Here is a 27,135-nt window from a genome sequence, read left to right on the forward strand (position 1 = left end):
AAAGAGAAGGCAGCGGATGAAGGAAGGCAGGCTAGAGCTGAGGAAGAGTTGGAACAAGTAGGACTCGGGACTGAACCCTGGTAGGGACCCTAAAGACCAAGAGGGGGGTGAGGTCAACAAAAGTGGAAGGATACAAAAGTGGCCCAGAGATACGTCTAAAGGTAACTAAAGGGATAAACAGAACTAGGAGGTGATTAGCAAAACTAAAATGCGCTCCAGGGTACAAGGCCAGGGAGGAACCCCGGCAACGCTCCAAGGGCTAAGGGTGTGGCCAGGGTTTGAGAAGTGGGAGTAGGAACGACGGGCACTACCCGAGAGAGGAGGAGACAGGGCAGTGGGATGAGCCTTGGCAAAGGGGGCGGGGTTTAGAGGACTAGTCGGGTCAGAGAGCAACTAGAGGGGGTACCAACCGGGGGCTGAGAGGCGGGGCCAAAGATCTAAGGGCGGGACCAAGGGAGACCCAGGGGAACCTGGAACTGAGATGGGCAAGGCAAGCAGCTCCTCACCCGGTTCTGCACCGTGTCCTCGGGCGCCGCCGAGAGTCTCGTCCGCCGCCGGAGGCAGAGCGGTAGAACGGGGGGCGGGGAGGACTGGGCCCTCCGCGCCGGAACTCCCGCCATGATGGATGGCAACTTCTCGACTGCATCGTTCCGCGCGTAGCCTCCGGGCCCCAAGGCCGCCATCGTCACTCCGGAGCCCGGCGACCGTTACACTCCTCAACTGCCACCGAACAGCGAACGGCCGCGGGAAAGCCGGCGCCGCCGCCCATTGGACGCGGCCGGCTGCCGGTCTGGCCAATCTCAGGGTTGCCAGGCGGCGCTTTTGACCAATGAGAGCTAAGAGTCGGAGCGGAGGGTCTGGCAGGGTGGAGCCACGGCTCCTCAGCTTGATACTTGATCGAGCGTTGTGGAGTTTTTTTTAAATCCCGTCTGTGTTTTCATCTTTCAATAAATATCAGGTTTTAACTTTTACGAAGCTAATGCCAAAGCCTCCTCGCCTCGCTTTTTGCTGCCCCCCCACCCTCACCCAAGGGCGACTATCCGCGCAGTGGCAGTCGCCCGGATGTAAGCGTAGGGTGGAGCCGAAAAAGACTGAAGAGTTGGCGCAGACTCAGAAACGCCTTGACGCCACCTCTCCCCCATCATGTGATGAGGTCCGGGTGGCTAAGAGCCGGCTTTGCGCAGACATTCTCGCTTGTCTCCATTTGCCACGTGACGAGGGCGTAGCTGTGGTAACACGGCCTGGCGCGCAGTACGCAGGCACGTGACGAGGCCCCTTACGTCAGGCACGCTGCAAGCGTGCGGGCGGGGCGGGGTTCTGCGGCGCCCGGCGAGGACCAAAGTGCGACTTCAGACCGAGCAAAAGCCAGTTGGGTTGGACAGCCATGCCCGAGTACTGCCGGGCTCCGAACTGCTCCAACAATGCGGGCCAACTGGGCGCGGACAACCGCCCGGTGAGCTTCTACAAGTGAGCACAAGCGAGGGGCGGGCCTTGCAGGGAGGCGGGGCCCTGTGGGGGCGGGCCCGAGGGTAAATGCAGCAGGGCGGGGGACCTAGTCCATCTTGCCGGTGTCTGGAAGCAGGGTTAGCAGGTTGAAGAGACCGTGTTCCCAGTGTTTCACTAACAGTAGACACCGCACATGTAAAGGTGCAGATGTGTGAAACAGCAGGGGTAGACGATTAACTGCAGGTAGTGAACGGGGCGAGCGGAGGAATGGGAGGGCCGTGAAGACAGAAGTGAGGTTGGTCCAGGCTCAGAAAGAGCCTACAGTTGCCCACTCGCCATCCCCACGGATTTGAGGCATCTCAAACTCAAAACATCCGAAGCCAAGCTCCTGATTTTGTCTCTCCTAAAACCTCCCATATCCTTTATTATCCTAGTTAATAGCTTTCCATCCTTACCGTCTTTCAGGCTAGAAACCCTTAGAGTCATCTTTACTTCTCTTTTCTCACACTTGAGAAAGTAAAAATTAGCTTGAACTGTAAAACAAAAAAAACCCAATAACAAAAAACCTGCTCTCATTTATTTGGCTGGAATGACAGACACGGGAAAAGCTAGCTGAAGAGTTAATAGGAAAAAAAATTTTCTGTATTTTTTTCAGGGACGTGTTGCAGATGTAAAGTGACAAAACTCCCCTTCTTTTTTTTTTTTTTTTTTTTTTTTGCGGTACGCGGGCCTCTCACTGTTGTGGCCGCTCCCGTTGCGGAGCACAGGCTCCGGACGCGCAGGCTCAGCGGCCATGGCTCAAGGGCCCAGCCGCTCCGCAGCATGTGGGATCCTCCCGGACCGGGGCACGAACCCGTGTCCCCTGCATCGGCAGGGGGACTCTCAACCACTGCGCCACCAGGGAAGCCCAAAACTCCCCTTCTTTTGAGTGACTGCTGCTTTCTTACTAGGAAGCTTTGTTCTCTAAAATCGTAGGCCATCACAAACTGCTGTTTGAAATTACATCAGTAAGAATGAAACATCTTACTTAAGGTTTGGAGAAGTTGAGTCACTTTGACACAGAGAAGCAACCTTGATTTACAGTCCAGGTGCAGAGCTTCAGGTAAGGGGTTTCTGGACACAGTATTCCTCATCTATCCAAACTTTATTGCTTCCAAGGAGACGGACCCTGGGTCCACTTTGTAATCCAGGTCTGATATTGATCCCTTTACACACAGTTCTGCTTTGCTTTGAGCCTATCCAAACACTGTTTCACTTACATTTCACCTAAATTTCACCTATTCACCAAACCCAAATAATAATTATTTTCCTCTGTTTGATGAAACTCCCCACAGTATCTCTGGTGTACAGTTCCCTTATTGCTGTGGTAAATAAACGTGACTTCCCTAGACTACATGTTTGTCCCTGGTGGCCTTAGTCTAAGTTGGCCAGGACACATTTCCTCATCCAGTCCATTAGCAAATCCTGTTGGCTCTCCCTTCAAAGTCTATCAAGAATTTACCACTTCTAACCCCCTTCCTTGCCCCCACCCTGGTGTTGGCCAGTGTCACCTCCCGACTGCATGACTGCACTATTTTAGTAGCCTCTCCATTTGTCAACCTGCTCCCACAGTCTGTTCAGGGCTCAGATCCCCTCCCCAGCTCCCACCTGACTCTGTAAAGACAAGAAGGTGAGGCTGGAGCAGGCAGAGAACAGGTCTACAAAGCCCTACAGGAGCTGGGTCCCCACTCTCTGTCTGACCTCATCTCCTCCCTCCTGCCCCTTACTTAACTCCGCTCCAGTGTCACTGGCTTATTCGATGTTCCTCTAGCATGCCAGGCACAGTGTTGCCCCAGGGCCTTTCCCTGTTCTGAACAGCCTGTGCTGTTCCCTCTGCCTGGAAAGATCTTCCCTTTATGACCACCACTCTGTAAAATGATAACCCTCTCCCGTACATACATATTCTCCCTATTCGCCTCCTGCTTTATTTTTCCCTTTAACATTTACCACTTTCTGGCATACCACATATTTGATATATTCATTTATTGGCTCCTCCGCTAGAATGTCAGCTCCATGAAGGCAGGGATGTTTTTCTATCTTATTCCCTGTTGTGTCCCCACCACCTAGAACAGTGCCTGGCATGTAGTGGGTGCTCAGTAAATATTTGTTGGATGAATTCGATGAATGCATTTCAGGTGGGCTCCTTAGGAAACTCAGAATGCCATGTCCCAGCTATCCCTTGAGGGACCCTGGTTCAGGGGAGGAGGAGGGCAGAGGAGTTTTTGGACCTAAATCAGTATGTCCAGACTTGCTTTTTAATATATATCACTCTGACATCGTTTATTAAGTCAGCAACTCCGAGTGTCTCCTGTAGTAAGTAAGCTCCTGCTGGACACAAAGGACCCTGACAGATCTTGTTCCTGCCCTGACAGAGCTCATGGATAGGTGTGGGGTCACTCATTGAGAACTGAGGACACAAGTTGATCCTTTCTCTTCTTCAGCACCACTGCCCCCAATCTAGTCCATTAATCCATCCTTTGACTCTACCCTCCAAAATAGTCCCATCCTGCAGCAATCACAACAAAAGCCCTAACTCCTTGGCAATACAGTTATAAATGCAAATGGCAGAATCCTCACTAAACTATTAGGAAATAAGGATTAGGAAATAAGGAAAGAAAACCCACCACATTCCTAGTCTGACCACTTCTTATCACCTCTGCTGTCACAGCATAGCCCAGGCTGCCATCATTTCTTTCTTTCTTTCTTTCTTTTTTAATATTTCTTTCTTTCTTTATTTATTTTGGCTGTGCTGGGTCTTAGTTGCAGCATGCGGGATATTTAGTTGTGGCATGTGGGATCTTTAGTTGTGGCACGCGGACTTCTTAGTTGCAGCATGTGGACTTCCTAATTGTGGCATGCATGTGGGATCTAGTTCCCTGACCAGGGGTCGAACCCGGGCCCCCTGCATTGGGAGCGCGGAGTCTTACCCGTTGGACCGCCAGGGAAGTCCCCATCATTTCTTAATGAGACGCTGTGATAGATGCTTGCTGGTCTCCCTACTTCTACACTTGCTTCCCTTACAGCGATGACAATAATAACTTGGTTAAAGAGCACTCACTGTATGCCAGGTAAGTGTTCTAAGTGCTTCACACATAATAATAAGGAGAACAGTGAGAACTGTGCATGGCAGCCAGGTGACCGTATAAAAATCAGTTCATGCCTGTGTTGTTTAAATCCCACCAGTGGCTGCCAGGCTGTTCCTCACACAGGCTGACCCATTCCCACCTCAAGGTCCATCCCTGAGTCATTCTTGAAGAAGCCATTTAGCTAAGAGTTTGGTGAGGAGCAGTCTCCAAAGGAGATTCAAGAGAGGGCATGGATGCTAGGAAGGAACAAGGTGAAACACTGAGGGAAGTGGCTGCTAGGAAGTAACTCAAAATTCCTGCCTGGGTGCCAAAGGAAACATTCATTAGTTGTGATTTAGGCCCTTTCAGGAACAAATGACAGTCATCTCTCATGGCAGGGGGAGGTGTCTCACAGGTAGGAATTGCATCTGTCTGGCAGTAACAAAGTCCTGAAATAATAGTGGATTTACCAAATTACGGGGTCTGTAGGAATCAGCGTGGTTAGGTTATGCTACAGTAACAAATTCACAGAATCTCAGTGGCTTACCACAGCAAAGGTTTATTCCTCACTCACACTAATGTCCTTTGTCGGCCATTTGTGGCCCTTCTCTACTGTATCTTAATTGGGGATTCAGGCTGAAGGAGCCTCCCCTACCTGGAGTATTGGTGGTCTTGTGGGAGGGGGGAAAAGAGAAAGTGGGGAGAATCACCCAGTGGCTCCTGGTAAATTGCATACTTAGAAGTGGCCCATATCACTTTTCTTTGGCCACAGCAAGTCTATGGCAAGCGTCAGGTCAGTAGAGTGGAAATGTGTATCTTCGTGTGGGGAAGGGCAGCAAATGTCTTGAACAATAATACAGTCTACCGCAAGGTTTATTTTTCTCTCACATGAAGCAAGTATAGAGGTTGGCAGATGAGCACTGGTGTGGCAGTTCCACAGTCATCAGGGATGAGGGTCCCATCTTTCATATCCATCCAGTGGCTGCCAAGTACCTCAGCCATCATGCCCAACCATTTCTGGTAGGGAGAAAAGAGAAAGGATGAAGAGCAAAAGAGACACAACTCTAAACTGAGCTGGTCCCCTTTACAAAGCCTCAGAAATCCCACCCAACGGTAGGTTCTTCATCATTGGTCACCCCCCCAAAAAAACTGCAAAGGAGCCTGGGAAATGTAGTCTTTTGATGGGCAGTTAACCACCCTGAAGACATTCTGAGTTATGTTAGTAAGGAAGAAAAGAAGAACTCTTAGCAGTGCTGTAGATAGAATGGCCAACAAGACTAAAATATTCTATAAAAAAAGGAGGACACTGGCTGTGCACTTAAGGTAGAATTTTAGAGAGGGACATTTCCTATCATAAATGTTGCCATCTAGAGGAACAAAAGAGAATAAAACCAAGACCAAATTAGGAAGAGGTTTTCTGATATTACTTTCCTCCTTTGCGCCTTGAGCTGCTTCTGATTCCATTTGATAACCCTCTCACTTTTAAGGTACCATCCTAGATGTATCACCCAACATGGCCAGAACTTAGTTACGTGGCCCACCTACTGCAAAGGAACCTGGGAGACAGTCGTCTAACAGGGCACATTATGGCCTCAAAAAAGTTGGAGTTTGTTAGGAAGAAGAAGAGAGTGGACGTGGAGTAATCAGTTGGCAGTCTCTGCCCAGGAGTAGGTGGGAAGTGCTGGTACAAGGGATTTCATGTTCGTGTCCAGGCAGAAGGAGGCTGGTGAGAACATTTGGATCTCAGTTTGAGGGTGAAGGAACTGCATCGGCCAGAGTTCCTGGCTCTGTGCCCTGGGGTTCTGCTCTTTGGATGCCATGCTCTCCTCTGAGTCAGCCCTTCTGTCCTCATTCACCAGCTATCCCCCACTTCCCTCTCTGTCTGCCTTTCGCCTGAGAAGCCTTCCTTTGCTCCCCACCAACAACCTCTGTCCATCCCATCCACCTCCTACCCACTGGTGGCCTCTTTACTTTCTTATGTGTCTTTCCCAGTGTTTCTTTATGTAAATGCAAGCAAATCTGAACATATGTTCTTGTTTCCCCCTTTATTACTTTGTTAGTTTCCTATGGCTGCTGTTACAAACTCCTGGTGGCTTAAAACAATAGGAATTATTCTCTCACAATCCAGATCGGTTTTACTGGGCCAAAAATCAAGGTGTCAGCAGGGCTGCATTCCCCAGGAGGCTCTAGGAGAAAATCTGTTCCTTGCATCTTCCAGTTTCTGGTGTCCGCAGGCATTCCTTGGCTTTTGGCCACATCACTCCAATCTCTGCCTCTGTCATCACATTGCGTCTCCTCTTTTATCTGTGGTAATATGTTCTTCTGCTTCCCTCTTAAAAGAATACTTGCAACTGCTTTTAGGGCCAACCCGGATGATGTAGAGGATAATTTTACCCATCTCAAGATCCTTAACTTAATCACATCTTTTGTCATGAAATGCAATATTCACAGGCTCCGGGGATTAGGACATGGATGTCTTTTGGGGGACCGTTATTCAGGCTGCCACAATTACGAAAAGCTGATATACTCTATTTGGAACCTTGCTTTTTTCACATAATGTATGCCTGACAATAGCATATCAGTTCATACAGTGCCTTCAGCCTATTTTAGAGCTGCATGGTATTCTTTGTGTGCATATGCCTGAGTTTATTTGTCCTGTCTCCTATGGATGGGATTGTCCCCCACCCTCTAACACTCCTTACTCTTCCTTTTTAACAGAGAGCAGGCCTTAAAGCCCTCAGCAAGTAAAGGTATCAGGTGTTTTTATGGTTAACTCCTATTTATGGAATTGATACTGGTATTCCATTTTCAATTGTGGTTTAAAGTTTCTCTTTTAGGTATCTTCATTTAATACTTAAGTTGGTCAATTTTAAGAAAAATATTAAGTAAATAATGTCACAGGGCTTCCCTGGTGGCGCAGTGGTTGAGAGTCCTCCTGCCGATGCAGGGGACACGGGTTCGTGCCCTGGTCCGGGAAGATACCACATGCCGCGGAGTGGCTGAGCCCGTGAGCCATGGCCGCTGAGCTTGCGCGTCCGGAGCCTGTGCTCCGCAGCGGGAGAGGCCACAACGGTGAGAGGCCCGCGTACCGCAAAAAAAAAAAAAAAAAAAGTCACAGATATGGAAGACATTGTGAAGGTGGGATGTGGATGACTGACTGTATTAGTTACCTAATGCTCCATAACAAACTATCCCAACATTTAGCAGCTTAAAATAAACCTTTAATGTTTCACAGTTTCTGGCAGCTCCCACAGAACAAACTGGCCAGAACTTAATCATGTGGCCACCTCTAGCTGCAAATGAAGCTGGGAAATGAGGTCTTTATTGTGGACAGTCTTGAACCAAGGTCCAAATAGAAAGTGAATTGCTATAAAAGAGGGCAAAAAGAGACGTTGGGGACAGTGGCACCAGTTAACGGGTGGCACTACTTCTTATGGACACAGAAGTAGTTGGGCGCCTGTAGAGGGTGCCTTATCAGATAATCCCTATCCACTCCCACTGGGAAAGCTTTTATTTAATTCATTAAAAAAAAAACTTTAAAATTAAAAAAATTTTTAATTGTGGTAAAATACACATAACATAAAATCTCCCCTCTTAACCATCTTTAAATTCAGTAGTATTAAGCATGTTCACATTGTTGAGCAACCAATCTCCAGAACTTTTTCTTTCTTTTTTTTTTAAATATTTATTTATTTATTTTTGGCTGCATTGGGTCTTCATTGCCATGCGCAGGATTTCCCTAGCTGCCATGCGCAGGATTTCCCTAGCTTCTCTTGTTGCAGAGCACGGGCTCTAGGCACACGGACTTCAGTAGTTGTAGCACACAGGCTCAGTAGTTGTGGCTCGTGGGCTCTAGAGTGCAGGCTCAGTAGCTGTGGCGCACGCGCTTAGTTGCTCCGTGGCATGTGGGATCTTCCTGGACCAGGGATCGAACCCATGTCCCCTGCGTCGGTAGGCAGATTCTTAACCACTGCACCACCAGGGAAGTCCCTCCAGAACTTCTCCATCTTGCCAAACTGAAACTCTATACCCATTGAACAAGAACTCCCAATTTCCCTCCCCTCCCCCCAGCCCCTGGCAACCACCATTCTACTTTCTGTTTCTCTGAATTTGACTACTTTAGATACCCCATATAAGTGGAATCATACAGTATTTGGGTTTTTTGTGACTGGTTTATTTCACTTCCCGTAATGTACTCAAGAGTCATCCATGTTATAGTATGTGTCAGAATTTCTTTCCTTTTTAAGGCTGAATAATATTTCATTGTATGTATATACCGCCTTTTGCTAATCCATTTGTTGATGGACCCTTGGGTTTCTTCCCACTTTTGGCTATTGTAAATAATGCTGTTATGCACATGAGTATGCGCATATCTCTTCGAGACTCTGCTTTCAATTTTTAGGGAGTGTGTATCCAGAAGAGGGATTGTTGGATCATACGGTAATTCTATTTTCAATTTTTTGAGGAACAGCCGTACATAGAGGCTGCTCCATTTTACATTCCCACCAGCTGTGCACAGGGTTCCAGTTTCTGCTCGTCCTTGCCAACACTTGTTATTTTGTGTTTGTTTGTTTTTGTATAGTCGTCATTCTAATGGTTATGAGGTGACATCTTGTGGTTTTATTTGGCATTTTCCTGATGATAAATGATGTTGAGCATCTTTTCATATGCTGGTTGGCCATTTGTATCTTCTTTGGAGAAATGTCTATTCAAGTCCTTTGCCCATTTTTTAATCGGGTTATTTGTTGTTGTTAAGTTGTTTAAAAACTTTTTAACATGTTTTCAAGCATACACAAAAAATAGAGTTGTTTAAATGAATCCTCGTGCATCTATCACTCATTTACACCAGTTGTCAACATTTTGCTAATGTTTTTCATCCACCTTCCTCCCATGTACATCTTTAATGCAGTATTTTAAAGTAAATTCCAGACATTAGGTCTTTTATCCATAAATATTTCAGAATATTTTTCCAACAGATGACTATTTAGAAGGTTAAACCAATATAATTATCACACCTAGCAAAATTAACTTCTTACAATCATCTAATACCCAATTCATGCTCAGTTTCCCCCAATTGTATTAAAATGTCTTTTTACAGAATGGCTTGTTGCAGACAAAGTCCACATCTGCCTTTGGACTGATGTTTCTTAAATCTCTTTTAATCTATAATCCCACCCCTACCCCCATGAATATGGGATCTCCCACATTCTAGATTTGTCCAATTCTGTAAACTGCCTCCCGAGATTCATATGGAGGAACAGACTGGAGGGGAAGGGAGAGTGACAGTGGGTAAAGAGACCAGGAAGGAGACTGTTGCAAAAACCCAGCCAGGGGAGGCTGGAGGCTGGATGCGAGGGTCAGCGGAGGTGGGAGAGGTGGGCTGATGCTGGGTGTTTAAAAGGTGGAGCCTGAAGAACTGGATGTGAGTAGGAGGTTGAGAGCCTGGTTGGGAGGCAGGGCCAGATTCTGGCCCAGGGGAGGCAGAGGTTTGGAGCTCAGGGACCTCTGGGTGTGCGTATCCTCATGGAGGGGTGGGGTTGGACCTGATCTCGCTGACCCCGCCCCCCGGCAGGTTCCCCCTGAAGGATGGTCCCCGGCTGCAGGCCTGGCTGAGGCACATGGGGTGTGAGCACTGGGTGCCTAGCTGCCACCAGCACCTGTGCAGCGAGCACTTCGTCCCCTCTTGCTTCCAGTGGCGCTGGGGCGTGCGCTACCTGCGGCCGGATGCTGTGCCCTCCATCTTCTCCGGAGCGCCGCCCGCCAAGGTGAGCTCAGGAGAGTCCCATTGCTGGAGTCTGATCCCCCGCCCTCCCCTCTGAGGGAGGTCCCTCCTGCAGGCTGACTCTCAGCCCTCCACTCCTGAGGAATTTTCCTTGGAGTCCGGCCCTGATGTCCTCGATCCCCCATCCCTTGCCTTGTCTTCCAGAGGCAGACGAATTCCCGAAGCACCGAGAAACCAGTCGTGCCTCCAACTCCGCAGGAGGCCACGTCCCTGTCCCCTGGTCCAGCCGTCCCGGCCCCTGGCCCCGTACAGCTTGTGGTGTTGGGGCCAGCATCCGGGGGCCCCGAGGTCCCAGCCACCGTGTTCCTGACTCCCCTGCCGCGTCCGCCGGTTCCCACGGGGCCGCGCCCTGGAGTGTCGGCCCAGCACCCCTGGCCCGGGCTGGGCGCGGCGCTGGGAGCGCTGCAGCGGCGGGTGCAGAGGCTCCAGCGGCGCCACGAGCGGCACCAGGCGCGGCTGCGGGCTCTGGAACAGCTGGCGAAGCAGCTGCGCGCGGAGAGCCTACTGGCGCCGACGCACCGGGGCCGGCTGCGCGCGGTGAGTGCCCTGCCTGGCCCACACAGTGGGTGTGCTTTCAGCTAAACTAGAGTCCAGAGTTGAAAGTCAGAACATTTCACCCGTGTTTCCAAATTTCTGGCTTGAAAAAAATCAGTATGGCAATGCCAAGCAACTATCGGTGGGAGCTGAGTAGTGGCTGCTAATATTATTAATAATATTATAATATTTAAGCAGCCCTCACTCTCTTCTAGACACAGAGTAAATAACTTATTGAAAACTCACTATGACCTTGATATTGAAACTGCTCTTGTCCCCATTTTCCATATGAAAAAACTGAAGCACAGAGTGGTCCAGTAACTTGCCCAAAGCCAGGCAGTCAGTAAGTTGCAGAGCCAGGATTCAAACCCAGGTGTCTGGCCCCAGAGGAGGCCTGTGCTCCTCTGTGGGAGAGCTCCCTGCCTGGCCCCTATAGAGCTTGAGTTTGCAACTCTATACTAGAGTCTCCCAGGCCCTATCTAAGGCCCTTTTGCCCCTATGTTTTACTGCTGAGTATTTTCTGGCGTGGGGAATGGAGGGGATCATGTCTTTTTTTATTTGGCCACGCCACGCGGCTTGTGAGGTCTTAGTTCCCCGACCAGGGATCGAATCCATGCCCCCTGCAGTGGAAGCACAGAGTCCTAACCACTGCACCACCAAGGAATTCCCAAGGGGACCATGTCTTTAAAAATCAAAATTTGACCAGGCCTTTTTCCTGCTTAAAACCCCAGGGTCAAGCTTGAGGTCCCAGGGCCCTTGTTCCTGCCTGGACAAGGGAGGTGGGAGGGGGTTTCAGAAAGCCCCTGAGGTACCTCTGTAGCTAAGGTGTCTCAACCTGACAGCCAGTGGGTTGGGCCTGACTCACAGATGTTATTCTTTTGGCCTCAGTAATGCTGTAAAATATTTTCTGGTCTTTCCTGAAGGCTCAGCAAATCTAGCAGCACTGGGTTCGCATCCCCAGATAGTAGCAGTCAGCTAGAGCTGCAGTGGCTGTCCCCGGAGGCTTCATGTTTGAGACTGTGGCCTGAACCATGCGGGAGCACAAGAGGGACATACGAGGGGGTGGGGGTGGGGGCAAGGACATAACTCAGACTCAGGCCTGCGGCTCTTCATGGAGCCTGCCAGGGCCCCTGGGCTGACAGTGTCTCTCTCTGCCTCCCCTGTCCCCATTCCATCCCTGTCTCTCAACCTCTTCCTTTCTCTCCCACATTCATCTTTGTCTTTCTGCCCCCTATGTCTCTGTCATCCCATCTATCTCCCCACTTCCCATGTCTCTCTTCATCTGCATCTTTATCCCCCATATCCATATCCCTGTCTCCCTGCCCCTACATTTCTCCCACCCCCCATATCTGTCTCTCTGTGTCTCTCTTCCCCCACATCTCTCTCCCTGTTTCCCCATGCCTCTTTATACCCTCATGAATGTCTCTCTGGTTCTCACATCTCTCTCCTCACATCTCTCTTTGCCCATATCTCTCTCTGTCTCCTGACACCCCCCTCCCACCTCTACCTCCCTGTTCCTCACCATTTCTCCCCCTGCCCCCACTTTTTCCTTCCCTCCTTCCCTCCCCTCACTCCCCTCATTCCCCTGTGTCCTCCATCTCTACTACTTCTTTGCCTGGGATGGCCCAGCTCCCTGGACCTGAGGAGTCCCAAGCCTTCACCATCATCTGTGGAGGGCCTGACATAGCTGTGGTCCTCACCCAAGGTCCTGCACCTCCCACCCTGGACGCCAAGCCTGAGCTCCTGGACACTCAGACTCCCAGTGCATAAGGACCAGGACAGATGACAGAAGACAGAGGAAGAGAGACGCATCAAACGTGGGCTTGGCCCAGCCCCATGACCCATGCCTGGGGCATAGCAGTGCCTCCCTCAGGGCCCTGGCTCCCACCACCTCCTCCTAGGGACCCCTTGAACCTTAGGGCTGACCTGGGCCCAAGACCCCTGTCAGCAGTGATTACCCTGGGAACCAGGTCCCAACCCCACCTTCAATCTTTGCGGTCAGTAAAACATTCTCAGAGCAGAGCAAGGGTTGTTTGTTTGGAGAGAGTTGTACCTGGTTCTGAAGAGCCCCTTGTACCCTTTGCCAAGGCTGGTGCCAAGCTGGGGATACAGCAGTGAACACAGCTGACAAAAGTCCTGTCCTCGTGGTGCTCACTTTCTGCTTGAGCAGAAGATGAACTAGTAAATTAATAAACAGTATAATTTCAGGTTGTGATAAGTGCCGTAAAGACTGAATGAAAATGTAATGGGCTGGGTGGGAGGGAGGACTCTCTAAGGAGACAATGTTTGAGCAGACACCTGATGATGAGAAGGAGCTGGCCTGGAAGGCACGTGGACTGGATGTTCCAGGGAGAAGAACAGCCTCTGCACATACCCTACCATCTAAGGTATAAGCCGGAGGAAGACAGTGTTGCTATGGCGAACACTGAAGCAGGGAAGGGAGTGTTTGTGTGTGAGGAGGGTGGGGTTGGGATGCAATGTTAGATAGAGCAGAAGAGGTCTCATTGGAAAGGTACCAATAAGCGAAAGCCTAAAAGAGAGGAGTAAGGGAACCAGGTATCTGGGAAAAGAGCATTCCAGGCAGAAGGAACGCCAGTGCAGAGGTCCTGGGGTGAGGAGGAACAAGGAGGCCAGGGTGGTTAGAGTGGAGTGACTGAGGGGGAGAGTGAGAGGAGGTGAGATTGGAGAGATGACAGGGAAGTTCCCACAGGGACTTGTGAGTTGTGGTTGAGACATTGGCTGTTACCTGCAGTGAGGTGCAGCAAGCAGATGCCTTTAGGAAGGTCCTGATGTGATAGGTGTTTTTTTTTTTTTTTTTTTTTTTTTTTTTTGCGGTACGTGGGCCTCTCACTGTTGTGGCCTCTCCCATTGCGGAGCACAGGCTCTGGACGCGCAGGCTCAGCGGCCATGGCTCACGGGCCTAGCCGCTCCGCGGCATGTGGGATCTTCCCGGACCGGGGCACGAACCCGTGTCCCCTGCATCAGCAGGCGGACTCTCAACCACTGCGCCACCAGGGAAGCCCTGATAGGTGTTAATAGGTCCCTCTGGCTGCATATTGGAGTGTTGTGGGGAGCTGCCATAGTCCAGGCGGGAGAGGATGAAGGATGGACCAGGATTAGGGCCTGGGACTGGGGTGAGGGATGAAATTCTGGAAATATCTTAATGGAGCTACTGGGCCTGCACATTAGAAGGATGAGAGGTGGAAGGCAAAGTCAGCTAGCCCTGTTCAGGCTGGGATGATTGTGGACAGTGCAGGCCACAGCCAGTCAGGTGTGACAGCCCAGCCAGGATGATGGGGCCGGGAAGGCCTCATCCCTGGGCTGGCTCCTGGAGGTCTTTCTGGGGGGAGGAGTCCATTGGCAGGTCTATCCCCTAGGCACTGCCAAAGCCATGTAGCACGGTGATTAAAAGCCCAGGCTCTATAGCCAGGCCACTGGGATTCAAGTCTTAGCTCCATTACCTGTTTGCTGTATGCCCTTGGGTAAATGGCTTAACTTCTCTGGGTCAATGCTGTGTGCGCACTATGTGATAATGACAATGACAGTGATTATAGGAGTCTCCACAAAATCATCCCTCTGAGACATCCCTTGTCTAGGGTGGACATGGAGTAGAGGTCAGGTCTGATATGTCAGAGAGAGAACACCCACCACTACCACACATGGAGACCCCTGCCCAAACTGTCTGGTTTGCAGGCCTTCGCAAAGGCGCTATCACAGCGGGATGGACAAAAATCCATGTGCCCGTTTTCCCATCCCTGTCTTTTTGCCCTTGTCCCTGCTTCATCTCTCTCCTGTCTCCATGCCTCACATCCTTCTTCGTGGCCATTTCTTCTACTCCCCGTTCTTGGTGTCTATACCCTTCCCACCGCTGCCTCCAGCCTTTTCATCAATGCAAGCAGCCTCGCAGTGTCTCCGCCCCCGCGCCTGGTTGGGGGTGACAGCGCATGCGCCGTCAGCGCCCCTCCCTCTCCACCCCCATCCCCCGTCGGCGTCCGGGCCTCGTCCCCTTCTCTCTGTCTTCTTCTCCCCCATCACTTCCCCAGACACTGGCACCCCATTACTCCAGTTTCCCCGGTTTCAGCTTTGGTCTCCAGCCCCAGACACCCGAGGTAAGATGGGTAGAGGGGAGGCCCGCGGAGAAGGGGAGGGGCAAAGCATCCTGCATCCTGAGATAAACAAACCGGGGGAGGGGGCGGCCTAGACTGAGGGCCCTGACGCGGGAGGAGAAGAATGGGGGACTGGCCTGGGGGAAGTGGTAGGCGTTGGGCCCACAAACCAGCGTCCTCTGATGGGTGACTGGCGTCCCTATGATTGCCCAAAATCCAGAGCTGGGGGCGTGGGAGCCACCCGGAGCCCGGTGAGCGTCTGGGGGGCTCAGATTCCGGAGACTGGGGCACCCTCTCTAGCTGACCTCTGCCCCCAGGATTTGCCTGAAGGCCACCTCCAACTCTGCACCTGCCCACTGAGGGCCACCAAGGACCATGACTAAGACAGATCCCGCCCCGATGGCCCCGCCGCTCAGGGCGGAGGGAGAAGAGGAGGAGGAGGAGGATGAGCCTGTCCCAGAGCCCCCCAGCCCCACCCAGGAGCGCCGGCAGAAGCCTGTTGTGCACCCCTCGGCACCTGCCCCCCTCCCCAAGGACTACGGTAACCACCCTCCCCACTCAGCAATATGGCCTGGAGCCTTGGGTTGCCAGGGAGGTTTGGCTGAACTCTGCTGGTGGAGATGGTGGGAGGAACCTGGAGGATTTGAAGGTGTTCTGGAGGAGTCGTGGCCCTTGGATTCCCACCCCCCTCATTAATTCATTCACCCATTGGAGAATGGAATTGGGATAATCGTAATATTTGATTCATGACACATCATTCAGTCATTTAGTCATTAAACAAGCATTTTTGGAAAGCCTGCTATGGACCTAGGAACTGGGGGCACAGCATGGAGCAAGACAGATCTAGTCTTTGCCTAAGAGAACTCACAGGCCTCAATGACAACCACACAAATAAGTATAAAAATATAAGTACATAATTACAAGACTGGATGAGAATTGTGTTTGCTAAGAACCGAATTCTGCAAGAGCTTGTTAAGATATGCTTTCCCTGAGGAAGGAACATTTGAGGGAGACTCAAGGATGAATTGAGGGTTAACAAGGGAAAAGATTAGGGGAAGGGGGTCCCAGGCAAGGTAACCGCAGGAGTAAAGGCTCTGAGGTAGGAAGATGTGGAGCTGAGAGGTTGGCCTCTTGGAGAAAAGGAAAGTGTCTACTCATTCACCAAGCACTTTTATCCATCACTACTACTCTGTGACAAGCCTTGTGCTAGGAGATGAAGATTTAATGGTGAGCAATCCAGGCATGATCCCTGCTCTCAGGAGAGAAGGCAAGACTAAGCAAGTAACAGGTATATAAATCGGATAAGTTCAGATTGGAGTGGATGCTATGAAAGAAATAAAAGATGGAGATATAACAGAGAATGGCTAGGGGGCAGCACCTGGAGACAGAGTGGTCAGGGTGGGTCTTTGACGAGGTGGCATTTAGGCTGAGACCCAGAGCATGAGGAGGAATCAGCCATAGGAGAGCTGGAGAAAGAGTGTTCCAGGCTGTAAGCAGCAAGTACAAAAACCCTGAGGCAGGACTGAGCTTGGAGCAGAAGGAAGATCTTGGTGTTGCTGTTAGGGAGTGATTGGAGCTGAGATGAGAGGTTGGCAATGGCTAGATCTGGAAGGGCCTTAAAGGCTACTGTGAGAACTTTGGATATATTCTAAGTGTGATGGCGGGGGAGAGCAGTTTGTGGGGGGGCAGGTCTGATTTATATTTTTAAAAGCTCCCTCTGGCTACTGGGTAGAGAGGGTGGAGCTCAGCCAGAATTAGATATAGGAGGAGGCTTCTAAAAGATGTTGGCTGGGAATCCCCGGCAGCTGTAAGTTCGGAAATGAGGTTCCAAGTTCAGAGAGTAGGTGTCATCAGGATAGGGCAGGAGGGGTGGCATCTGTGGACATGCCACCCACTAGAGGTGGGTCAGAGAGGCCATAAGTTGCCCTCAGTCTGATAGAAAAATAAGAACGTTATCTGGGTGTCTACGGCCGGGTATCCACCCTGGGAAACTGGAAAATCTCCACTGGAAATGTGGCTGGATGTGGCTGGGACCTGTGGCCTGCTGGGAAGTCAGAGAGTCTAGAGTATCTGCCCCCCGTCCCCAGGAATCCTGCCTGTAGAACAAGGAGGGTTTGGTCACAGAATGTGAAGGAATCTGAAAATGTAGTCTAGGACAGAGAGAGGGCTAAGGTGGACTCCAAGAGAAACTCGTGTATTTATTAAATTTGTACATTAATTCAGCTAGACTGACAGAGCGCCTCCTGCATGGATAGGGGAGTGAACAAGGCAGCCTGGAAACGTCCTAGTGAGGGGGACAAGCAAGAAGGGAAGAGAATGAGGAAGAAGAGAAAGAGAGGAAAAGAGGGAAGGAGGAAGGAGTAAACAAGTAATGTTAAGTAGTGATTTTTTTCTTCTTTTTTTTCTTTTGGCCACGCCGCGTGGCATATGGGGATCTTAGTTCCCTGACCAGGGATCGAACCCGGGCCCCCTGCATAGGAAGCACAGTGTCTTAACCGCTGGACCACCAGGGAAGTCCCTAAGTAGTGATATTTTTAAAGAAATGAAAAAGGGCAAGAGATAAAGAAGGGCAGAGGTGCTGATTTAGCCAGGGTGGTCTGGGGAGGCCTCTCTGAAGCCTTAGGAAGATCTCAGGGAAGACGGGCCCAGGCAAGAAAAACAGCAAGCACAAAGCCCTGAGAGAGGAATTTGCCTGGCGAGTTGGAAGGACAGAAGGAGGTCAGTGTGGCTGGAGGGGAACGAGTGAGGGGGAGAGGGCACAGAACAGATGAGGCCAGTTTGTTTAGGGCCTGTGGGCCAGGCTGAGGATTTGGGTCTGTACTCTGAGTGTGATGGGAGCCAGGGCAGGCTTAGCCAGGGAGAGCTGTGCTGTGACTGGGGTTTTAAAAAGAGCACACAGGCTGCTTCCGGGAGACACCTTCTATGCGGTACGTCCCTGGGCTCTGTGTCATCTGGTCATTCGTTTGCTCATCCATTCAACATGCACTGGGCTCCTGCCTTGTGCCAGCCCTGTGCTGCGTGCTGACGTTACTACAGGGCAACACTCTAAAGGGGGGAGATGGAAGTTCCTCTGGGCACCCCCTGGCTGGCCACAGGTTGGGTCCTGCCCATGGATCCATTTTATGTGGACTGCACAGTAATTGAAATTCGGGGAGATTTTTCTTAAAAACCGTGACTTCTGCCTTTTTAATTTTCTTTACCCTGGAGATTTGGCTAAAGCATGCCCCGACAGGGCGACATGCGCTAGAGCAGTAGCAGCCCCCTTGGGCATGCAGACTCCTTACCACTCTTGTTTCATGGGGTGGAGTTTGCTGCTATATGATCTTCCAATTTTTCAAGACACACCAGGCATCCACATTTTTATGTGAGACCTGATTTTGAAACCTCACGCTGGCCACACAGAAAATGCCTGTGGCCCATGTGCCACCAGTTTGAGACTCTGTATTAGAAGGTTTTAAAGGTCTAGAGCTCCTCTGCCTTAGGATGGAAGGAGGGGGGGGGGTCAGTCCACAGTTTGCCTGGGGTGATCTTGGACCTCTCACCACCCCAGCCTTCACCTTCTTCGACCCCAACGACCCTGCCTGCCAGGAGATTCTGTTTGACCCGCAGACCACCATCCCTGAGCTGTTCGCCATTGTGCGCCAGTGGGTGCCCCAAGTCCAGCACAAGATTGATGTCATTGGCAATGAGGTGAGAGCGCTGGGGAAGCGAGGGAGGAGAGGAAGGGCTTCCTCACGTGTTTGGGTAACCCTCCCTGGTCCCCTGGTACTCCCAGATTCTGCGTCGAGGCTGCCACGTGAATGATCGTGATGGGCTGACCGACATGACACTGCTCCATTATGCGTGCAAGGCGGGGGCCCACGGAGTCGGTGAGGGTCCAAACCCCCAAACCTAACTGCCACGCCCAACACTCTCAGAACCCCGACCCTCAGACCTCCATCCTGGACCCCACAGCCTAAGATCCCAAAGTGCAGTCCCTAAAGCCCTGGGCCTTCCCCATGCTCTGGGCCCACACTCTGGAGGAGGGAACCCAAGCTGACCTGGGCTGTCGCGCAGGGGACCCCGCGGCGGCTGTACGCCTCTCGCAGCAGCTGCTGGCACTGGGCGCAGACGTGACCCTGCGCAGCCGCTGGACCAACATGAACGCGCTTCACTACGCGGCCTATTTTGACGTGCCGGATCTCGTGCGCGTGCTACTGAAGGGTGCACGGCCCAGAGGTGAGGAGGAAGGGCCGGGCTGGGAGGGGCAGGACCTAGGCGAGGAAGGACGGCTGGAAGCAGAAGGAGGGTACCCAGGTGTGGGGGGAGGAGACGAGTGAGAAGGCAGGGAAGGCGACTGATGGGGCCTGGCGTGGGAGGCCAGGGTGGGAGGCCAGGGTGGGAGGCGGGAGGCGGGAGGTGCGGGAGAAGGAGTTCAGGGGTCCAAAACGTCAGGGCCTGGCGGGAGCTGGTTGGGAGGGGGGTGGCCGAGGAGGGGCGGGGCTCTGTGTCAGAGGCTGCCGTGGGGTGGTGGGGCCTGGGGCCTGCGGGTTAAGAGATGGATGAAGAGGTGGACTTCGGAGGCTGGAAGGCAGCGGGAGGGCTGGGGTGCTGAGGGTGCTCACCCGGAACCCTCCTCTCACCCACTTCCCAGTGGTGAACTCCACGTGCAGTGACTTCAACCATGGCTCAGCCCTGCACATCGCTGCCTCCAACCTGTGCCTGGGTGCGGCCAAATGTTTGCTGGAACACGGTGCCAACCCGGCGCTTCGGGTACTGCCACCCTGGCCCAGTCCTGTTACCTTCCTTCTCCTTCCTCCCCAACCGCTTTCTGGCCAGCAGGCCTCTGCAGAGGATGGGAGCGGGGGAGGGGGCGGGGCAGGACCACTTGAGTTTCTTGAAACTCTCATTCCCCATTGGCCCAGTTGGATCCTTAACCTGGTACCACAGGAGCCCATTTTCAGTGTTTGTCCTTCACATGGCCCCATTCCGGGCTTGGGGTCTTGGCCCTGAGGGCATGACCTACAGCACTGAAGTGGGACCTTCATTCCCTATTGGCTCCATACTTGACATCTCCAGCCTGAGGTCTCAGAGGTGGACTTCCCTGGGGATCGTGGGCTGTACCTTAATGCCCCACCCCTTCCTCTTTCCAAGTTGGCCCAGGGTATGACCTACTCCCACCTCTGCCTCACCTCGACCTGGGGTCTCTGGGGGCATGGGCTCAGTGGGGGTGCAGCCTATGCCGCTGAGTCTTTGCTCCCTCTCTTCCTGTTGGCCCCCAGAACCGAAAGGGACAGGTGCCAGCGGAGGTGGTCCCAGACCCCATGGACATGTCCCTGGACAAGGCAGAGGCGGCGCTGGTGGCCAAGGAGCTGCGGACGCTACTGGAGGAGGCTGTGCCGCTCTCCTGCGCCCTCCCCAAGGTTACGCTACCCAACTATGACAACGTCCCAGGCAATCTCATGCTCAGTGCACTGGGCCTGCGCCTGGGAGACCGCGTGCTACTGGATGGCCAGAAGGTCAGGGACTGGAGCAGGGAAGGGCGGGCAGGACTCAGCCCTCATCCCTCAGAGCTGGGTCTTTGGGCAGAGTGCAGACTCTCCCCTTTGCCTGCCCACCCTCCCAGTCATGCACACAGTATTCATTTTGTCTAACAGTTGTTCTGTGAGTGCCTCCTTTGTGCCCCACCCAAGCTGAACTCTCAGTCCAAGGGGGAAGACAGATACATCTCCTGACAGTGACAGCCCAGAGCTGTCATGGCTCACGAGGAAGCACATGCAGAGTGATCAGTGCAACTCTGCCCCATTTGGGTCCCCCTGGGCCTTGTGGTTCCCATCCAGGGGCCACTTGTGTTCCCAGAGTGGTCAATACTTTGCTCACTTGAAGATGCTGAGGAATGAGCCAGGAGAAGAAAGGGAGAAGGGGGCCCTAGGGAGGGGGAGCAGGTATAAAGTCCCAGAGGACAGAGAGATCTTTATTCATTCAATCATTCCAAGTTTGATTCATTTACCTGGTGTCCCTCAGGCTCCATGCTGGACCCAGCCTGTCCTTGGGGATGAAGGCCTGTGTTAGCCCCAGACCTGCTCTCATAGAACTCCATTTCTATTGAGGAAGAGACAGTCAATAAAGTATACCCATAGTTAAGATAATTTCCAGTAGCAACAAAGGCTTTGAAAACCATTAAATGCTTGCATTTAATAAATTGGCCCTAGCTGAGGGCCGAGGTGGTTTTAGCTAAGGTCTTCTGAGAAGGCTTCTCTGAGGAGGTGATATCTGAGCTGAGAGGGGAAGGAGCTCACCTTGCAAAAATATGGAGACAGAGGAGATCGCAGGTACAAAATCCCAGAGGAGGGGAGGGGTAGTGTGACTGGAGGGGAGTTATCTAGGGAGGGTGAAGTGGCGACGTTAGCAGGGGCTGGATCTCACCAGACCTGCAGGCCACTGGAGTGAATTTGAATTTTGTTTCTTTGTACAGTGAGAAGCCATAAAAGTCACATTTTGTTTCGTAATCAAGAGTTTTGCATGCATCAGCCCCACCTGGAAAGTTTCTGTACATGATTTAATCAAATCAGTGTGACAATTTTGAAAGCAGGATGGGTTGATTCTCTCCATTTTACAATATAGAAGACTGTAAGAAGCCCAAGAGGTGAAACTCTTTGTCTGAAGACATGTAATAACAATCTCTGCGTGTAGAGAAGCAGCATAGCACAGTGGTTATGAACTCAGGCTCAGGGATTTGCTCAGGCAAATCTCAGCTTTGCCACTTACCAGCTGTGGGGCCAGTGATTTCACCTCTCTGGGCATCAGCTTCTTCATCTGTAAAATGGAGCTGATAGTACCCACTTGAGGGGGGTTGTTTGAGGTTTATTTTATTTTATTTTATTTTTTTAAATGAATTTGTATTGGCATATAGTTGATTTACAATGTTGTGTTAGTTTCTGCTGCACAGCAAAGTGAATCAGTTATGTATATATCCACTCTCTTTTAAGATTATTTTCGAGGTTTAAATTAGTTAAAATGTGTAAAGCCCTTAGAATAGGGCTTGGCTCTGTGTGCCAGGCACTGTTCTGATCCCCACACCAGCTCTCCAAAGTAGGCGCTATTATTTAGCCCATTTTATAGATGAGGAACTGAGGCTTAGAGCAGTGAAGAAGCCTCACACAAATGATGATAACCACACTCACTGCAGCTAAGCAACTTCACATATGTTAAAAATGTTTCCACCGGATAACCAGCCTCTGAGGTGGACTGTGATCCCCATTTTCCAAATGAAACTGAGGCCCCGTGAGGTCCCTTTACCAAAGTTACAGGATAATAATAGGCAACACTTACTGATCCCTTACTCAGCACCAGGCCCTGTTCTGAGGGCTTTTATGTCTCTATAGCATTCATGTCCAGTAGACCTTTTTGTGAGATTGGAAATGTTCTATGTCTGTGTAGTCCAGTGAACTAGCCATGAGCCACATGTGGATATTAAGCACTTGAAGTGTGGCTAGTGTGATTGGAGAAATGATATTTTAATTTAATTTTAGTTAATTTAAATTGTCATATGTGGCTAGTGGCCGTGTACTGCGTCGGACAGCGCAGCTCTGTAACAATCCTGTAAGGTGGGTGAGATTTCTGTTCCCATTTCGCAGATGAGGACATCGAGGCACAGTTAAGTTATACAACCAGTGAATGGTGATGTCCAAGCTGAGAATTAAGCCTGGGGCTCCCTCGTCCATCCCACCATGCTACCTGTGTGCCGGTGATCTTATCGGCCTCTCAAGGTGCACCCAAGCCATTTCCTCCCTTGTTTCCTCAGACGGGCACACTGCGGTTCTGCGGGACCACGGAGTTCGCCAGCGGCCAGTGGGTGGGCGTGGAACTAGATGAACCTGAGGGCAAGAATGATGGCAGTGTTGGGGGTGTCCGGTACTTCATCTGCCCTCCCAAGCAGGGTCAGTCCCACTGGGGCCCAGAAGGTGATGGTGGGGTCCACTCAGTAGTTCTGCTGCTGAGTGCTGGGGTTGGGAGGTGATGAGCAGGGTCAGAGGGCAGAGGCTTGGACAACTCCCAGCCCAGGCTCTGTCCCCCCAGGTCTCTTTGCCTCTGTGTCCAAGATCTCCAAGGCAGTGGATGCACCTCCCTCATCTGTCACCTCCACACCGCGGACTCCCCGGATGGACTTCTCCCGTGTCACAGGCAAAGGCCGCAGGGAACACAAAGGTCAGAGGGGGAGCCCTAGGGGTGACGAGAGCCATTCTTGAGGATATTCTGTGGATAGCCCAGCTTCTGTGACTCAGTTTCTCCTCAGGCTCAAACTTCCATTTTAGAGGATGACCTCTGAGTTCCTGACTTTTGTGCCTCAGTTTCTCCTTTGACTCAGTACTGGTCCCACCCAGTTCTTGCAAGGACCTGTGTGTTCCCTGCCCCCATGACTTAGTTTCCCCTTAGAGCCAAAGGTTTTCTCCCAGTTTTAGGGAAGAATCTATGGGGTTCCTGGCTTTAGTGACTTGATTTATTCTCAGACCTAACTCCCCCCTTCATTTTAAAAGGACAGTTTCTGGGTTTCTGACTTCTGAGACTCAGTTTTCCCCTTGGCCCAAATATCTTCAACTTTGAGAAAGAGTTTTGAGGTTCTGTAGGTTCTTGACTTAGTTGTCCCTCAGGCCCAAAGCCCCCACCCCCATTCTCTGGCAGCTGGGATTGTTTCCTTTCAAGCCCACCCCGCCAACCCCATTTCAGGGGAAGGCTCGTCTCATTTGAACCAGGATAGTTTCTACCTTGTGGCTTTCTGGGTGACACGGGGCCCCCAGGGCTGGCATCTGGAGGCCTCACCCTCACCCCTTGTCCCCTTCCCGCCAGGTAAGAAGAAGCCCTCATCATCCCCATCTCTGGGCAGCCTGCAGCAGCGTGAAGGAGCTAAGGCTGAGGTTGGAGACCAAGTGCTCGTCGCAGGCCAGAAGCAAGGGATCGTGCGTTTCTATGGGAAGACAGACTTTGCCCCAGGTGAGGATAGCTATCTGGGCTGGGGGCAGGCAGGGCCCTGAGGCATCCTGACACTCTCCTGTTGCAGGTTACTGGTACGGCATAGAGCTAGACCAGCCCACCGGCAAACATGATGGCTCTGTCTTTGGTGTCCGGTACTTCACCTGCCCCCCACGGCATGGAGTCTTTGCACCAGCATCTCGAATTCAGAGGTGAGCCCAAACTCTGGTCACAACTCAGGGTACCACCCAGAATCCTGATCCCCTGCTTGGATGTCTCCTTCTCTTGGACCAGGAGGACAGTGTGGATATCCACCCCCACACCCTAGCTCTTTCGTTGTAGGCCCCCCGGGGCTCCGCTCCTGGTCAGACCCTGGCCTCTTGTGGCTCTGACTCCTCCCACTCCTCGTGTCTCCCCAGGATTGGTGGATCCACTGACCCCCCTGGGGATAACGTTGGAGCCAAAAAAGTACATCAAGTGACAAGTGAGTTGGGGGCTGGCTGTGGGAGGAGTGTGGATTTGGGGATAGGAAGAAAGGTCTTGGGTCCTCAGGTATATGCTGGTGACAGAATCTCCAGTATTTAATTGGGGACACAGGGTCCAGGAAAATGATGAGACAGGATCCCCAAAAGGATGGGCGCTATAGGGATGGGGATGTTAACGACAAGGCTCTGAGCAGGCACCGGGGACATGGGTAGGTCTTGGAGGACACAGGGAATATTATTGACAAGAGGTCTAGATGGCTATTGGGAATGTAGGATATTGGGGATGTGGATAAATATTAATGAAAAAGAGTCTGGGTAGATATTGAGGACAGAGGTGGGTCTATCATCCCCTCACCTGAGACCTTGCCCTTCCCTTCAGTGACGCAGCCCAAACGCACCTTCACAACAGTCCGGACCCCAAAGGACATCGCATCAGAGAACTCCATCTCCAGGTACGTAGCAACCCTTGGTCCCCCTCTCCTGTGGGATATTCAGGGAGAGGCATCCACCAGGCCATTGGACACAGGGAGTCTGGAGTTCTGGGTTGGGGCTGGAAATAGAAGTTAGGAAAACATATGACTAGTTAGCTTACCCAGAAGCAGTCTTTAGGGAGTGAGGCCCCATAGTGAATTCTGGTGACTTCAACTTTTATATATATATATATATTTGGCTGCGCCGGGCCTGGGCCCCCTGTGTTGTGAGCACAGAGGCTTAACCACTGGACCACCAGGGAAATCCCTGGTGACTTCAACTTTTAAGGGGCAGGTAAAAGAGACAGAACACCTTCGGCTCCACGGGAGCCTGAGAGGGCACAGCTGGAATCCAGAAAGGCCAAATCCCAGACACTCGGGGAAGAGCTGGGTGGTGATGGATCCAGATGCTTCCGCATCCTGCACCAGCGTGTGACACAGTTCTCTTCCCCAGGTTGCTCTTCTGTTGCTGGTTTCCCTGGATGCTGAGGGCGGAGATGCAGTCTTAGAGGCTCTGGACATCTGAGAGAGACACAGAGCCTCCTCTAGCATCTCCTGATACAAGGAGCCCCCGAGTCACCCTGAGATAGAGATTCCCAGTAACACGTCCAGAATAGAGACCCCCATTAGCCAGCCCTCGATCACTGAGGCCCCATTATTAACAGATTCCCTCATGATAACCCCCCAAATACAGACCCTATGTTACCCAGAAAGAGATTCCCTAAGTGTAGTACCTTCAGGCTAGTCCCAACCCCTCAGAGGAGACCCCCCAATAACAGATTTCCACATCACCCCAAATGACGGTGACTTTCTCTACATAATGCTCCACAGCAGAACATTCCTGAGTCACTAGTCACTGGATCAGAACCCTTCCCTGTTAACAAAGGCCCCCCCCAACCACCATCAAGTCCCCTTGAAAGAAACACCTCCAAAGCAAGAGTAACAAACCCACATTTAATATCAGTCCCCTCAAGATGTTGTGACCCCCGTGGTCACCCCAAACCCCCTACACTGCAATCAGAGACTCCCTCCATTAACGAACCCCCCTGCTCTTACCCCTCAAGAAGAGACCCACATTAACCAGCCCACTGTCACCCCCAATTTACAGATACCAAAACAGTACTGGAAGTGCTAATTACAGGACCCCCAAGTCTTCCTATCCTCTGCACCCTCAAGAAACCCCCAGTGCCTTGTACGAAGCCCACCCCATGCGGCCCACAGCACCTGTGCTGGCCAGGCTCCCAGAAAATTCTCTATTTTTAAAGTAATTATTTCCCCCTTTGGGGGGACCCCAAAATTTGGAGGTCCCATTCTGGGACTCTGAGGATCCAAACCCCAGAGTACCTGTCCTAAACTCCCCTGTGCCCGCAAGTCCTAGAGCCCCTAGGAGACCCCAAAGCCCTAACTCCCAGGATCCCCAAATCATGGAATCCCCAAATCCCCAGGGAATCCCAAATTTTAAAAATCCAATCCCAAGCCCTCAGGAAACCTCAGTCACGGAGGTTCCTGTGCCTGGGATGGAGGAGATATGTATCCTGGGCCCCCAGGGCACCTCAAGCTCTATTCATAGGCACCAGAAACCCCAAACAGGAATTCTCATCCCCGGAAACCAGAGGACTTGAATGCCCCGAGTCCATGGATCTCAAGACACCCAAATTCCAAGAGCCCCAGCCCCAAGGGAACCCCAAATCCTCAAGCCTCCATCTCATACATGAGGGGCATCAAGGCCTTGAGGGGATCCCAAATCCTGGAGTCCCCATTTCAATCTACATTCTGGTCACAGGTCCAAAACACCAAATCTAAGTTACTGGCCCTGAAGGACCTCAGAGCACCCTGGCCAGACTAACAGCCCGACGGAGACCCTGAAGGCCCAGGGGTCCAGGGCAGACCTGGGACCCTGAAAACCAAGGACAGCTCACGACTGCCCCTTCACTGCATGTCCCCAAACTCAGCATGACCCCTACCCCCTTCAATAAAGACGTTTCTACGGCTCTCTGTGTCGGGTCGGTGTTTAGGGAGTTACGGCCCTGCCTCCGTACCCTTGCTGGGTACAGCAGTCGCGCATCCCTGCGGCTTTATATAGGATGGCCTAACCTGCGGGGAGTCCTTCCAACCATCGCGTTTTTCCTGTGCCGCCACGGCTGCCCCTCCTTTCTGGGCTCTCCGCAGCGTGGACAGGTTCGATTCTGGAGCTCTGATTGGTCGATGCCAGACGAAGACCCGTCTCTGAAGGGGCCCCAGTGGCTCAGAGGCCGGGAG

The 27,135-nt window shown here is 51.8% G+C and overlaps 3 protein-coding genes across 8 annotated transcripts in view; 2 read left to right on the forward strand and 1 right to left on the reverse strand.

Annotated features, from left to right (window-relative positions):
* The window catches only part of WDR62 (WD repeat domain 62), a 48,981-nt gene extending 47,787 nt beyond the window's left edge, over positions 1–1,194 (reverse strand). For all 3 annotated transcript variants that reach the window (XM_030874562.3, XM_030874559.2, XM_030874558.3), the window contains exon 1: positions 507–1,194. In XM_030874562.3, the coding sequence (XP_030730422.2) occupies positions 507–683 (177 nt within the window). In that variant the 5' untranslated portion in view covers positions 684–1,194. The remainder of the gene's footprint in view (positions 1–506) is intronic.
* On the forward strand, positions 1,178–13,101 carry THAP8 (THAP domain containing 8). Of its 4 annotated transcripts, XM_060288859.1 has the most exons (5): positions 1,387–1,453; positions 2,422–2,548; positions 10,123–10,315; positions 10,477–10,869; positions 12,496–13,101. In XM_060288859.1, the coding sequence occupies exons 3-5, from the start codon at positions 10,169–10,171 to the stop codon at positions 12,634–12,636; spliced, it is 681 nt and encodes a 226-aa protein (XP_060144842.1). In that variant the 5' UTR covers positions 1,387–1,453; positions 2,422–2,548; positions 10,123–10,168; the 3' UTR covers positions 12,637–13,101. The 4 variants fall into 4 exon arrangements, with proteins under 4 accessions (XP_030730628.2, XP_030730626.2, XP_060144842.1 ...); XM_030874768.3 differs by lacking the exon at positions 2,422–2,548 and having other exon boundaries at positions 1,178–1,453; XM_030874766.2 differs by lacking the exon at positions 2,422–2,548 and having other exon boundaries at positions 1,186–1,467.
* Positions 13,102–13,842: 741 nt separating this feature from the next.
* CLIP3 (CAP-Gly domain containing linker protein 3) lies at positions 13,843–26,867 on the forward strand. Its single transcript, XM_030874676.3, has 14 exons — positions 13,843–14,975; positions 15,290–15,513; positions 18,523–18,662; positions 18,748–18,841; positions 19,029–19,190; positions 19,606–19,724; positions 20,234–20,470; positions 22,756–22,891; positions 23,031–23,159; positions 23,799–23,942; positions 24,010–24,133; positions 24,341–24,405; positions 24,786–24,858; positions 25,331–26,867. Exons 2-14 carry the CDS (start codon positions 15,348–15,350, stop codon positions 25,383–25,385), a joined length of 1,644 nt encoding a protein of 547 aa, XP_030730536.1. The 5' UTR covers positions 13,843–14,975; positions 15,290–15,347; the 3' UTR covers positions 25,386–26,867.
* The last annotated feature ends 268 nt before the right edge of the window (positions 26,868–27,135 follow it).

Source organism: Globicephala melas, chromosome 19 (genome assembly GCF_963455315.2).
Source record: "Globicephala melas chromosome 19, mGloMel1.2, whole genome shotgun sequence".
Classification (NCBI taxonomy): domain Eukaryota; kingdom Metazoa; phylum Chordata; class Mammalia; order Artiodactyla; family Delphinidae; genus Globicephala; species Globicephala melas.